Here is a 15390-nt window from a genome sequence, read left to right on the forward strand (position 1 = left end):
GATCACCATGGAAGATTTTTTGAAGTTAGAAGATGAAGCACAGACTGGAGATTTGGGTCCGGACTTGGAGGTAAAGCTTGATGACGATCAGCACACTTCGAGAAAAGATTTGGAAACTTCACCAAAGGCTTCCATCGATCGACACTGTTAGGGTATTTTTGTGTACAAGCGATCCGTGCTCAGCTCTACTGAATGATAGGAGGAAGGAGATGCGTTGTTGAGTGTATTCTCCTGCTTTGATAGTTGATAAACCAGGAGATCCTGCTCTTATGATACTGCCATATGGGTATGGGCCAGTATAGGTCGCCGGTGCCTTAGTAGGAGCTGGGGAGATTGGTCGTTAGGCGGGGGCCGCCTATCGATAGTAAAGATCGCGGGGTCTTCATGATCTATGATCGATGGTTCCGGCTAACAAGGTCGGTCCTTGGGGGCCTCCTGATCTGTACTTGATGGTTTCGGCTACCAAGGTCGGTCCTTGGGTATCTATGCACGGGACCATGGAAGGTGTTTGGATTTATAGCTGCATCCTTCAGTGGGGATTGTGAAAGGCCCCAACCCGGTTTCCTTTACCGCCGGTTCCTCCTCAGTTCGCTTCCCTCGACCAAACATGATCGATACCCGATTTTTCTCTAATTTAGGATTTTATCCCAGTTTTCCTCTATGAGGTTTAGTTCAGTACACATGGTTCGCTAAGTCTAATCCAGCAACTTAGCAGTCTACTAATTTTCGCAGCATGATAAACATGTACCTTAATGCCTCGGTGCTCTGTTGTCTGACAATCCAGCCATACGCTCCTTCCTTGCTGGCTACATGCTTTCTGTCCTTCCTTATCTAACCAGTAGCTTGATCAGACACTTAACTGAATCCCCTTGTTTCATAGTCACTCAGCCAACCATCCCCACGTGACCCAAGTAAAAAAAGAGAGACGGCTTGGTCTCCAACCAGCCATTCAGAACAAACAGTACGCTAGCCATGCTTAGCGCTCCAGAACCAGTCCTTGATCACACCCGGATCAGTCAGTACACAGTCGGCTCCACAGCCCTCGATCCAGTCAGTTCTCCCCACAGCCATCCTTCTCCTCAGTCATTCCAGTATCAATAACACGCCCTCTCGTGCCACACGCATCAGCAAACTCGATCCTATTTCCAGTCGATCCTCCTTCTGTATGTCGCTGGTCCCGATCGCCTCCAACGATCCAATCAAATCGATCACTTCAGTACCACATCTCTCCATGGCTAGGATCATTCCAAGCACAGTATCTGATCCTTCCTTCAGTTCATCAGAACAGACTGATAGCATATGCTGTCGCACACATATCACACCCAATCCGTACACAGTATCCGATCGGGATTGATCATATCAGGACATCGAACTCAACAGATACGCTGTCTCCAGCCCCGCGACCACTGCCTCTCGATCTTAACCACCACAGGCTCTAGTATGCGTCGCGATCAATCAGTACACGGAAATGTCATTACAGATTAAACCGGCGGTCCCTTTCCCGCGGCTTGCACACCGTTCCCTAGACTGTAACCACCGTATACCGCAGTAAGTACATCGTGAACCATCATTCAGTCTGCAGTCCATCTGACGCGACTCAGACCACACCGAACACACCATCGCTCAACTCTAGGACTGTCGGATCAGAACCCGAACGATCCTTTCCGGCGATCTTTGTCTCCATCAGTTTCTTTCTCTCTCTATGTTCTGTATCAGAACCCTTCCCTTTCTGATCCGCGAAATAACTCTTAAGGGAAACAAATAGGCGGTTTCTCCACAAACATAACCGCTCTTGCGTCCCAAACCGTCCATAACTGCCTTCGACAGTTTCTCATTAACTTCTCGACAGGTCCATAACTGTTCCGGTAACCAACCCATGAACCGTTCCAAACTGCTTTGCTAACTACCCTTGCAACTGTTCCAGAACTGCTTAGTAACTGCCTCTGTAACTGCCTTATAACCGCTCGGCAGTTCACAAATCCAGTAACCGTCAGATAACTGGTCCCATCAGTTTGCTTAGCTTCCTGTACACGTTCAGCTCAGTATCCGTTCCAGTCAGAATTTATACCAGTCAGTCCACACATTGACTAACTGATCTCAGATGACAAGCTCTACTGCTATATTCGGACAGACAGTATCGTCTTAACCTGACCAATACTATCCAGATGACATGTCCAACATGTCTGTCCCGTCTGATCAGTCCGACCTTGGACTGATTCAGTTCAGACTGCAGGATAGGGATGCTACAAGTCTCCCCCACGTGGAATGAATTCGTCCTCGAATTCAGCAGTTGATAGAAACTTTGTTCTATCCAATAAGGACAGTCTTCCCCACTTGGAATAAATCCCAACACACGACATTCATGCCTTATCAGGCTTTCGGTCACTCGACCATTACTGTATTCCAGACTTCCTGATCACAATCACACGCATCAGATTCGGTCTCAGTTATCGAGTTCCTCGATCCAGTGCCTTCCCACATACTTAGTCTCAGCAGACTAAGTTCAGTTCACAAACTTACTTCAGAGCAATCTCTTGATCTTTGGACACCCACTTTTGAGAGAATATAACTCCCAACAGTGTTGACCAGTTTATCTCGATTCTCGTAGTTTAAACTCACTACCTTAGTTAAGTTTTTCCAGTCTTTTCCTTAACCGGTCACCGTCATTCACTAACCCAACCTTAGTCCTTCTAGGACTCAGTTCAAACGAGTCTCTGTCTATCCTGACTTGACTGTTTGATTCTCGCACTCTAGTGTTCCTTAGCATGGCCTAACTCCGAATACTAGGAACTTAATCTTTTCCAAAACACATAGATCTCATATATACCCTCACAGTCGTTTCCTCGGATCACTCCCTGATCCTAACCATTCCCGACAACTTATGATCGACATCAGCTTTTCTCAGATCTTTACTGATCTTTATTGACACCTTCGGATCATTCTTGATCCTTACAGACATTTCTTATCGGATCATACACTTGTTTCCTTGCACAGTTTTTCCTTTCGGACTCCCAGTTCTTCCTGGTTCACAGTTCCAAAATGGCAAACTTTTCTAGTTCCCATTATTCAGTCGCGGTTATGTCTTATAAACTCAACAGTTCCCAACTACCTCAGTTCATTATACTAAACATACAAACGTCCTACAGACATGTGATGGAAAACTCTCACTAGTTCCCATCCATGCTTTCATCGCGATCGGAAACCCACAGCAGTGAACTCCTTGAGTTCCAGTAACAGTTCAATTATGTCTTGGGAGGTACATCTCCCAAAGACATCAGATTGGGTTTCCGCATACATCAGATTGGGTTTCCCACCGACTCGATAACAGTTACGTCTTGGCAATTCTCCAGTTTCCACAGATGTCAGGACAGAACACGCGATGACAGAAAATCACGCCTTGGAAACTCTCGGTTTACATAGACGCCAGAACAGACAATATCAATACAGTTATGTGTCAGCAAACCCACTTTGTTCTTAAGGACATATCATCAACACTAACACTAACGTTTAGTATTCCCACTTGTCAAGTTAATCAGACACTCAGTCTGATCTAGCATTATCATTCCAAGTCATCGAGCAGCCGTCTTACAATTCAGCTAAGTCTTAATGAGCATCTCAGCCATAAGCTCCTAAACTGATCTAGACTCTCGCATGAAAGGGATCAATAATTTAAACTCAAATGATCGTCCCAAATCTTTGAGCCATCATCCAAAATCCAGCAAGCCTTAGCAAGCATCACAGCCCCTAAGTAAATTGTCTGATCTAGACGCTCATCGTAGGAACCGATCATTTACTCCTTTTGAAACTCTGACCACAACTCATCATCTATAGCATTTTGTACCTCCGAGTAGTTTCTTGATCACTTAACAAGTCTTTGGAAAGTACACCTGACTTCCAATCTCTTGTTCTAATAATCGCAACCCTCAGACCGCACAAACCTACTAAGACGATCAAGCTTAGTCAACCTTGACAATTCCTTTGTCCAGTCTCTATATCCAGACTTGCCTACAATCACCACTTGCTAAGTGTAAGTCTTATTCAGATTTTCAGATTTTTCCAAAATCTTTTTATGAAACTTCTAGTTCCATTTTCCCGGACCAGCTTGTCCATTACCTTGAAAATCTTAGAATCATGCTTAAATAATAAATAAGTAATAAAAATCATGGTCCGGAGACCATACAAAACATCAGCTTGCGAGGTTCCCCGGTGGTTAGGCCATGTTTTACCTTTGTTATGTAGCCCGTAGGCTCTGTTTCGCTGTTTTGGATGAATGCCCCTGATGGAGGATTCCTCTTTTTTGCTGCGGTCCCTGGCGGCACTCCATGGTCGGGACCGTGACCGTCGTGCCCCAGCTTCTGTAGATTTTCTTGTTATTGGGGATCCGCGGCCAGTGTTTCCTGGTGATGAAGGTTCTCGGCACGGCCATGAGATGTGTAGTCGCATTCATCCACCGGAGCACCCAGATTTGAAGAACTCTGGCTTGGCTAGGTATCTCCATTTTGCGTTAGCAGGGTACCCTCTACCCCAGATCCGTCCGATATGATTTCAGAGGAGGTCTCCTCACGGTGCTCATGCCCCGCTTTTTCATTTGCGAGATCATCGGTTGATAGCTGATGAGATCCTTGGTGGGCTTATCTATGCGGGATGGAGGACGAGGATCTTGCTAGATCCATGTCTTCTGAGCAGGTACCGCTTTGGAGGTCCTCAACTGAGACCATGCGAAGCGGTCGATATCAGTCCTCAGGGGGTCCTTCACATGATTCGGGGTCCGCGTCCTCTGAACCGATAGCCATTTGCCTGTCTTCTTGACCTCTGGTCTTTGAGTTCGCGGGACCTGAGGTCTCTTCTGTAATTGCTATAAGACCTTGGTTTTTCCCTTTAAGGTGGTCTGGTAACAGGATTGAGAGTTCTCCTGATCTCCCTTGATTATTCTGAGGCCCCAGGGCATAGGGAACTTCACCATTTGATGAAGGGTTGAAGGGACTGCTCCCATGTCATGAATCCAGGGTCGTCCTAAGATCATGTTGTATGCTGATTGACAGTCGACGATCAGGAACTCGGTAGACATGTTGATCTCTTCAGCGTATATTGGGAGAGTGATCTCTCCGGCCGTTTGCTTGACTTCACCGCTGAATCCGATGAGTGGAGTTATTTTTCGCGTCAGGTCACTCTCCTCCAGCCCTAGGTCCTGGTACACAATCTGGAAGATGATGTTGCTGGAGCTACCGTTGTCCACTAGTATTCTTTTCACCAAGCAGTTTGCTACGGTGAGTGAGATAACCAGAGCATCATGGTGGGGGGCCAGGATCCTCTCCTGCTCCTTGGCTGTGAAGCTTATTTCGTCGGTACCTAGGAGCAAGTGCTTTGGTTTGGTCGTCTCCAGGCCGTGCTTGGCGTTGCAGGGGCTTTTCTTGGTAGCTGCATGGCTCACGCCACTTATCTCTGAGCCTCCAGATATGATATGGATCACTTGGTCCTGGCAAGGTGGCAAGGCGGGTATAGCTCCAGCGGATTTCACCGACGCCTCTTTATTTAGATGGTTCTTGGCTTTTTCTGAGAGGAACTCCCGGAGATGCCTCTTTTGGAGTAGTTCACTGACCTCAATCGTTAGAGCGACGCAGTCTTCAGTTTTGTGACCGTGGTCGCGATGGAAGTCGCACCAGAGGCCGGGGTTCCAGAACGAGTCAGGTGCCTTCATCTTTTGAGGCCACTTGACCTTGTTGGCCCAGCTGCCTCAAGACGTTGACTAGCTCCGGTGTAGATATCGAGAGATGGGAAATGTCGGGCCAAGTGGATACCGACATTCCTTCTTCCTTTTCCAGGGGTCGGTAATGGAACCTGCCCCGGTTTCTATTCCCGGAGTTCTTGGTAGCTCTTTGGAAGGATCTTTCATCCCGATTTCCTTGATCTGATCGGGCTGACTTTTGGTCCTGCTTCGTATGGGCTTTAGCGCGGCTAGCGACGTCTTCTTTCCACTTCACTTGCGCCCAGGCTCGGGATAACACATCTTCCATGGTCTTGCAGGGATACATGGTTAATTCTTTGTAGAGGCCCCCGTCTGGAAGCATGCCCCTTTTGAAGGCAGAGATCATGGTAGGGATGCTGCACTCGGGAACTGCCACCCTCTCTTGGTTGAAGCAGGCTATGTAGTCTCGCAGGGGTTCTACCCGATTCTGAAGAATCTCGTAGAGACCGTCTGAAGTCTTCTTCAGTCTCCTACTACTTGCGAATTTCTCCACAAACTTGTCGCTAAGGCTCGCGAAAGAGGATATGGATGGACCTGGTGGGTAGGTTGATGAACCATTGTAAGGCAGGTCTGATCAGAGTGGAGCCAAAACCTTTACACATTGTAGCTTCGTGGGACTCTTTTGGAAGTGCAACCGTGAGCATCCGCTGCTTGTACTCAGCGATATGATCGTCGGGGTCGCCTATACTGTCGTACATCTTTATGTTGGGGTAGGAAAACTTTCAAGGCATCTTGCTTATATGCGGAGGAAATATGCCATTCATCCTTCAGTGGGGATGAGGAGCACGTAGTGTTTTAATACAGGTACTTTCACATGTGGTATTCTAGGGACCCCGATGCGCCTTTGGAGGCACATGGGTTTTAGGTAATTTTGACAGCATACTCAGGCTTGCGCATACCCATTCCTGCTCTATGTCTCATACCCATTTCGAATTTGTGTGGACGTGCCACTATGGACGTGCCACTTTTTTGACAAGGGTTGTCCAGGATCGGAGGCCTCTAGAGACCTGATCCAGCTTGTATGCCCCTTTAAGTATGGTGATTTTCCTACTGCCTTTATAGTCGGAACTATTTTTTATTATAAGCTTTGTCCGAAGACGTTTAGCATACATAGGAGTAGGAAATCAAAATGCTTAAATAGTATATAGTAAGATAGTAGAAGTCATGGTCCGGAGACTGTATTTAAAAATTATAGGCTTTGAGGTGCAGGGTGTTCCAGCAGTTGGGTTGTATTTTCCCTTTGCTATCTTGTAGCCTGTAGGTTCCTGCTTTCCGCACCTCAATTACCTTATAGGTTCCTTCCCACCCGGGGTGAGTTTGCTTGTAGTTTTCTCTGCTCGTCGTAGAACCATCTCTCCTTGCTGGAAGGTCCTTGTTTTGACTTTCTTGTTGTATGTCCTGGCGACGTCTTGCTGGTAGGACGAGTTTTAAGAGTAGGTGGAGGCTCAGCGTCGAGGCTCAGTGTTCTCTTCTTGAGAGGTGGACCCTGAGACCGTTGTTCTCACGTGCATCTCCATGGGTATTATGGCCTCAGAGCCGTAGACTAGCGAGTAAGGAGTTTCCTGTGTCGCGGTCTTGGGAGTGGTCCGGTAGGCCCAGAGGACTCCGTACAGTTCTTCTGCCCACTTCCCGTGGGAACCCTCCAGTCGCTTCTTAAGCATGTTGACTATGGTCTTGTTTGTGGATTCCGCTTGCCCGTTAGACTAGGGGTGTGGGGTGTGGCGAAGGTAAGCTTTATGCCCCAGTCCTTGCAGAACTCCTTGAAGTTGTGGCTCGTGACTGGGGTCCATTTTCTGTGACGATTGTGGGAACCAAAATTCGCACTGTCGATTTCCGTTTAAATAAGGAAAGTTAGGAAAACCCTAATTTCCCAGAGGTCCTGGATATCTGCTAAACCACACGCCAAGCAATCAGAACACGAAAGTAAAGACGAAAAGAAATAATCAATCGTAAAAAAGAGCAAAAGGTGTCTTATTCCGAATTCGCGTATGAGCGTTACAACAAGGTAGAAGCTTCGGCTATAAGAGTTGTCGGCGAGATTCCTAGTTCTAACAACCTAAGACTGCAAAACCTAGTTGAGTTGCAGCTCGAAATAACAAAAACGAAAAGTTGCTCTTAGAAAGTTCTTTTTTGTGCCTCTCGCCTAGGACTCCTTATATACTCCCCCCAAATGTCGGTTTGAGCTTTTCCCTTCCTGCCCTTAAGCCGTCATAACTCGAAAATGGAGATATTCCATTTTTCCCGATCTTCATGATTATCCGCGGAAACTTAACATTTATCTACGGAATTTTGACATTTATCCTTTCTTGCGGACTAAGTATAAACCGCCATAGTTTCTATGGGATTTTCCTTAAAAAATCGTAAATGGGTTTCTAATCGCATTTTAGACCTATTTGGGCCGTCTTTCGATTCAAAACGTTTATCACGATTTTTATCGATAAGAATGAACTTTCCGTGATTTTTATCAGAATGTTTAAATAATAACTCCAATCGATGGGAGTGAGAAATGATATGACTGCGGTACATGGGAGCTAGCATTGAGGAACAGACGAGAATGAACGGATTTGGGTCGTACCCGTTGATCGATGTCCAAGACAGTTCGGTCGCTATGTAGCGACTAGGTCCGCGATGGTACGGTCGCTACGTAGCGAACAAACGAATGGCTTGGTCGGTCACTACGTAGCGACCGACCCGATTGCGGATCGGTCGCTACATTGCGACCGACTCGTTGCGGGTTGGTCCTTACGTAGCGACTGACTCGTTGCGGATCGATCGCTACGTAGCGACCGACCGAGAGGCTTGGTCGGTTGCTACGTAGTGATCGACTCGTTCTCGGGTCGGTTGTTACGTAGCGACCGGCTTGTTTGCGGGTCGCTCGTTACGTGGCAACCTTGTTTGCATCTTTTTCCGATGTTTCATGAACGTGTTTTTTAGTTTCGATGAATGAACCAAGATTAACGCAATATTTCACCGCAAGACTTTTCGTAAAAGTAAACTTTACGAAGAATACTTTTCGTAAAAACATTCATGTTAATTTTACGGATATTTGGATTTTAACTTCGTCGTGTCCGTTTTTGACCCCAACATATTTCCGCAAGGGTTTCTTTACGAAAATTAGTTTTCCGAGAAGTGTTTTTATTGCGGGAAATATTTTCTGGGGACTTTCAGACATTGATTCCGTCGTGACCGATTTGACCCCAACAGTTAGCCCCCCAGCTTGTTAGAACCATGAGCTTCTAGCGTGAGGTTCTAGCGTGAGGTTCTAGCGAGTGGCTTGGCAAGTTAGGCAAGTTAGGTATGTTAGGCGGAATTAATGGTTGAAAAGGTCCGTGGTAAGTGCTCTTCTAAGAGTGGAACGCGATAAGATTGGGGCTGCGCCTTATGACGGCTGCCTACGTACCCTTGTTGAAGGGATCAAGCCTTTCGTAGTTCGTCTTGGAGTTAAGGTTCTTATGACCTGTTTTCCAGCGAGACCTTTACGGTTTAGTTTAGATGTAGAGGTTATCAGGCATGTTGCTGCCGATGGCATTTTATATGGGTGTAGAGGGAAGACTACGAGTTGTCATCTTGTAAGCTAACTTTGTGTGAACTGCTATATCCGTGATCTGTTTCGAGAGTTTTCTGCAGTGTGTAAACTTGCGGACTTTCTGAGGTCGCTCGAATATTGGCCAAGAGACAAATTTTGGGATCTCGTATCAGGGTGATTGATACTATGCCTAGAGATGTTAGAGACCAGTGTGATGGGTTTAGTGCAAGACCTAGGTCTAATCACGGCTTTAGGGGGTGCGATGACTACTTCGACTTACGTTTCCCGTATCGTTTTCGACCTGATTCCAACCCGCTTTAAAGTCCGTGATATTTTCTCGGCTTACGTGACTTGTATGGTAGGAATCGAGCATCTCTTTGAGGACAATTTAAGTCTCCCGAAAGTGCTGACCAAAATTTCAGATTTTTTATATAGCGCTATTACCCTTGTGTCGGGTGTACGAGAGCTATCTCTACGAGATAGCTAAGTCTGTTTAGGACGTTAAGAGTTTGTTGTGATCAGCAACAAACTTATCGGTAGATATTACCGTTTTTGAGCCTTCGCGAAGAATACGTGTTTGAGAAGATGTTAGTATGTATGGCTGTTTGGTCTTCCAAGAAGGTGCCTTTATCGAGGAAGGTAATTTTTTCGGAAAATGGTTCTTCAAGCGTCTGTGACGTCTCGTATTGCTGAAGATTGATTTTTTCTTTCGTATGCCGCGTTTCGTGCTTGAACTGTTCGCAGGCTTGAAGGTGTTTCACGATATTGCAAGGGTCTAGTCTTATCCCTGCATTTGAGAAACATTCTTGTTTGTCTACGAATGTTCGCAGCCAAAATTGTTGTTCCTGTTTGGATGCAAATAATTTGATTTGGATTGAGGAATTAGGACCGAGGGGTCGCGTAAATTTTTCCATGGGAAGAAGCATTTTCCTATATAGTGCTTGGTGAAATGTTGGCCTTCCGAGATCTATTTCGTGTATTTTTTAGGATGTTTCGTATAGCTCTAGAAGCTTTGTTACGAATTTTTCCTTACATGCCGCGTATTATGGGTAAAACGTAGCGGGCTTAAAGTGAATTGTGGAATGTATCGAACTTGGTCGATTGTCGACAAGTTTTGGTTTTCCGTTAAACGTTTGGTTGTTAGGACTGAGTTGCGTTACAAAGAATTTATGATATGATTTCTGACTGTGAGCTATACGATAATTATTCTCTTAATAGTCACACGACGTTTTTAGACAAATCGTAGATTATCGTTTAGCCGTTAAGTGATGGAGCGATGGTTTCTCAAATAGTTTGGCTTGACGTGAAGGATGTGTTCACTCAGATAGCCAAGGATGTTATAGGTCAAGGATTAGACCATGGTACTTTCACATGTGTTCCTAAGGATATGTCTTTCGAGGATGCATATCATAAGTATAGACTTGGTAATTTCTTTAGAGAGAGCAGAGAGACTGATAAGGATATTGAGCTCCTATTCAACAAAGTCAGCCGTAAACCCAAGAGGACACTGAAGAAGGAAAGTTCCTGATTCCATGCTCTATACATAGCCGCCATTTACCAAACGCCCTATGCGATACTGGATCTGCAGTCATCATCATGGCCATAGACACTGCTAAGCTATTAGGACTGAAGATGGAACCTTCTAAAGATAGTTTAACTTTCGTGGATAGCTCCCGAGTAAACTCAGTAGGCATGATCAAGAATGTTAAGGTGGAGATAGGGGAATGCATTATCCATGTGGACTTTCATGCTATGGATATCAAGTCAGGCAAGACATCTCCACTTCTTTTTGGAAGAGCCTTCATGGCTATAGTGGGGGCAGTTTGTGATCTTAAGAGAAATAAGATGTGTCTGACTAATGTTGATGAAACTGTCTTCTATGATCCCATGGAAAAGAAGAAAAGTGAGGAGCTTATTTCATGCATAGAGATGTTTGAAGATCCAAGACCTACAGCTGATTCAAATCGCGAGTCTGCAAAACCAGAATCATTGTCGGTCGACATTAGAATTGCAGCATCGGTCGATATCCAGTCATCAAAATTGATCGACAAAAAAACTTCAGCATCGGACGACTCTCAGTCTTCAGAATCGATCGACACGAAGCCTTCAGCATCGGTCGACACCCTCCGACTTTCAGAACAGCCCGAGACTGAAAAGTCTAAGTCTGGGGGAAGGACCAAGAATAGAAAGAAGAAAAATAAAAGGAATGCAGATGCAGATTCCCTATCAGTAATTCCTTTGCAATGTCAAGAGAGTAGTCTTGAGTATAGAGTGCGCTGCAGAGGAGATTCTGAACCTTTTACCAAGTTTAGAGTGCTATTTGATCCAGAGGTGAGAGACAAAGGGGAAACTTCTGCAAGAGCTTTTATCAACTGCATCAACAAGATGAGAAAGAGAGACACTGAGACTTGTTCTGACCGCTGATTCTCGTCAAGGACGGGGAGCTCTGGGCTTCTGATGATGTCTTGGAGACGATGGAGCCTGGACCTCTGATGTTGTCTTGGAGACGATGGAGCCTGGAGCTCTGATGGTTCCTGAGGAGGAACTGCATGTACTGATGTGAAGAGGATAGACCGGGGGGCTGGGGCCCGTGCGGTTTGATGATACTAGATGCTCTTTTTATTCCTCCAAAAGCGAGCGCTTTCCTTTTTTGTGGGAAGCATTTTCCCTTTTTCTGCAGAGGTCGGGTTTCATTTTCGCCGTCCATTCTATGGAAACATCCCTATTTCCTTTTCTGATCACGCGGAAAAAGGAACGACCCAGATATAAATTGAGATTCACGATAGTTCCTAGCTGGCCTCAACCCAACTCTAGCGCTGATTCTTAGCTGAGAAAGATGAATCCTGAGCCGCTCCCGTTTCTGTCCTCGCTCGTGGGTGGTCGTGCAAGGCCGCGTCGTCCTTTCGCCGACCCTTTCTCATCCCCTGTTCCATCTTGGGGGAATGTTCTAGAGGCTGATAGTGAAGCGGTTCCGATGGCGCCCCTGAGAAGGCTCCGTTCTTGTTTCTTTGATGACGGTCCCCGTTCTGAGATCCGAGAGGGGGATCTGCCTAATATAAGGAGGAAGTACTTGATTCATCCTTCAGTGGGGATGAGGAGTCCAACCGAGTTCGAACGCGCTCCGGATGGCGGAACGGGTGAGGTGGCTGTCTCTGAAGCGTAACTGGAGGCAGGCTTCCGGGGTGTTATTCCTTCTCTCATAGAAGAAGTGTCATCTTTCTTCGGTTTCAGTCCTTCTCAACTCACTCCCCTAACCTGGAGGACTTTAATGGCTCTCCAAGTACTTGGAGAACTCCATGGACTTTCCATCGGGGTGCACGAGATTTTATACTCATATTACTTTGCTCCTCTGGTGAACAAAGGTTGGTTCTACCACCTTCGATCCCGTGACGGCGCCCCTTTGGTCGAGGAACCTTCGAGGGGTGTCAGAGGTAATCACCCCTTTGGGGATGGTTGGAACAGCCGGTACGTGTTCGTGAAGATTCATAAGCCAGTGGGTTATCCTACGTCTTGGCGTACCGTGGGTAAGTTTTTCTTCCGAGTTTTGAATTTTACCATCCTTTCGGGAGCCTGATCCTGACGTTTTAGCTCTTGCTTTGTTAGATGTGTCTCGCCCTGTTTCCTTTGCTGGAGAAGCGGTGGCGAAGCTTATAATGGGGATTCCCCGGCGATTCCGCTGGGTGACCTTTCTGGTGAGCAGGGAGGCCTTGCGTCATAGTCGTGTTCGGGATAAGCCTTCCCTTTCTATCTGATAGGACTCTGTCTTGTTTTGTTTCTCATGATGTATGTATACACTTTTTGCTCTAGGGAACGCGGTAAGGTCTCCGGTATCGGTTATTTATGACGAGTATCAGAAGGTTAAAGCGCGGAAGCGGCATCTTTCTTATACTCCTCTGCCAAGTCTTGCGAGGGCCGCTTTATCGGCTGGGGGTCTGTCTTCTATCTCGTCAACAAGCGCCGAGATTGTGCCTAACCGGGACCTTATGGGAGATGCCCATCGGAGATTGACTAGCGAGGCACTCCTTCTCCGTGGCCAGGTGCAAGACATGATGGCTTGCCGGGACCTACTAATTCAGCAAGTGAGAGCTTCGGCTAGGTGGGAGATTATGAAGGAGTGGCTGGAGAAGCACGTAGATCATTGGAATCCAGAAGAAGAGTATCGTCGTCACCTGTTCTTATCTGGAGGGTTTAACCATCGATCAGAGAATCTCTCCCAGGCTGCAACCCTGAGATCTGTTATAGGGTCGCGATTCTCGGAGAGACCTTCTGTGGGAACCGAAATTCGCACTGTAGATTTTCGTTTAAATAAGGAAACTAAGAAAACCCTAATTTCCTAGAGGTCCTGGATATCTGCTAATACCACACGCCAAGCAAATCAGAACACGATAATGACAACGATAAAGTATAAAAATCATAAGAAGAGAGCAAAGAGAAGTCTTATTCCGAATTTGCGTATGAGCGTTTACAACAAGGTATAAGCCTGGGCTCGAGAGCTGTCGGCGAGATTCCTAGTTCTAGCAACCCTAAGACGGCTAAACCTAATTGAGTCACAGCTCGAAATAACAAAAAACTGAAAGTTGCCTAATTGCTCTAAGTGCTAAGTTTTCTCTGAAAAAATCTCTCTCCCATGCCTCTCGCCTAGGACCCCTAATATACTGGCTCCAAGGTCGGTTTACGCTTTTCCTCTTCTGTCCTTAAGCCGCCATAGCATAAAAATGGAGATATTCCATTTTGTCCGATCTTCGTAATTATCTTCAAAATTTCGTATTTATCCGCGGAAACTTGACATTTATCTCCCCTTGCGAACCAAGCGTAAACCGACATGCGGTTTACGGGCTGTTGGTTAAGAAATCGTAAGTTGGGCCTCGAGTCATGTCTTAGGTCCCTTTGGGCCGTCTTTCGACTCGAAGCGTTTATTATGGCTTCTTTCGATAAAGAATGAACTTTCCGCGGTTTTTTCGGTAAAGTTTGATTGATAACTTAGAAATGGCGGGGAATGTGAGATGGGTTCGCTACGGTATTCGGGAGATAGCATCGAAGGGTAGACGAGAATGCATGGACTGATGTCGTATCGACGTTTCGGAAGAGCTTGGTCGCTACGTAGCGACCGAAGTTTGGTTCGAGCTCGGTCGCTACGTAGCGACCGAGCAGAGCACGTGTTTGGTCGCTGTGTAACGATCCTTCTCGAGCTCTCGTCCGATGATACGCGTTTCTTCCGCAAAGGTTTTCGTAAAGAAGAATCTATTTCAAAAAAGTATTTGTCGAAGAAGTTTTCTACGTTTTTCTTCTTCGGGGATTTGGACGTTAACTTAGTCGTAACCATTTATGACCCCAACAGTTAGCCCCCTGCTCGTTGGGAACGTGGATTTCTAGCGAGGTCCCAATGCGTGGTATGGCGAGTTTGGACGAGATTGGTGTATTTGGGCGAAGTTCGTGTCCAAAAATCCGCAAGTAAATAGTAATTTCTCATGCCTATAAGAAGAGAGGTAACTTCTTCACAATCTTCACACTTACTCATTCTCATAGAGAGGTTTTTCTTGAAAACTTCTTTTTCTTTCTCTCTTACATTTCCTTTGATTTTAAAGAAAAAGAAAAAAAAAACACGAGATGTCGAGTAAGAAGAGTAGTTCGAAGAAAGGGTGGAATTTGTTCCTCATTCGGTAGACCCAGCCGAGAACGAGGCATGGTGGGTGGCGTGTTACGGTTCTATCACACCTCCCAAAGAAAAATCGTTCCCGGTCATGAACCATTGCCCGGTGGAGGCAGGTGCGCCGAGTAGGAGTACTAGTGAATTACTTGAGGTCATGCGGTCGTTCTACCATATTTCAGACGCGTTGGAATTCAGGGTTCCTCGTCAAGGAGAGTGCGCTAGTAGTCCCCCGGAGGGCTTCTTTACTTGTTACGAGACATTTGTAGTGCGTTGCCTTTTGTGGTTCCCGAACCCTGAGATCATCGTCCGTGTGTTGGGTCGTTTCGGGGTGGCGATAAGCCAACTGAATCCTCTTAGCATCCAGCACCTCATAGGGGTCCTGGTCCTGAGCTACGAGCATGGTCTCTCTCTCACCGTTGATCATTTCGAAGCGCTTCTTCGATTACAGATCATCCGGGACACGGACAC

General features: G+C 46.3%; 1 protein-coding gene across 1 annotated transcript; it reads right to left on the reverse strand.

The window, feature by feature from the left end:
- Positions 1 to 1748: 1748 nt before the first annotated feature.
- LOC106373441 lies at positions 1749 to 6444 on the reverse strand. The gene is made up of 4 exons (XM_013813612.2): positions 6339 to 6444; positions 5839 to 6280; positions 4865 to 5729; positions 1749 to 2024 (listed from the first exon to the last, which is right to left on the reverse strand). Exons 1-4 carry the CDS (start codon positions 6442 to 6444, stop codon positions 1749 to 1751), a joined length of 1689 nt encoding a protein of 562 aa, XP_013669066.2.
- Positions 6445 to 15390: the final 8946 nt, after the last annotated feature.

This window comes from Brassica napus, chromosome C1 (assembly GCF_020379485.1).
Source record: "Brassica napus cultivar Da-Ae chromosome C1, Da-Ae, whole genome shotgun sequence".
Taxonomy (NCBI): Eukaryota; Viridiplantae; Streptophyta; class Magnoliopsida; order Brassicales; family Brassicaceae; genus Brassica; species Brassica napus.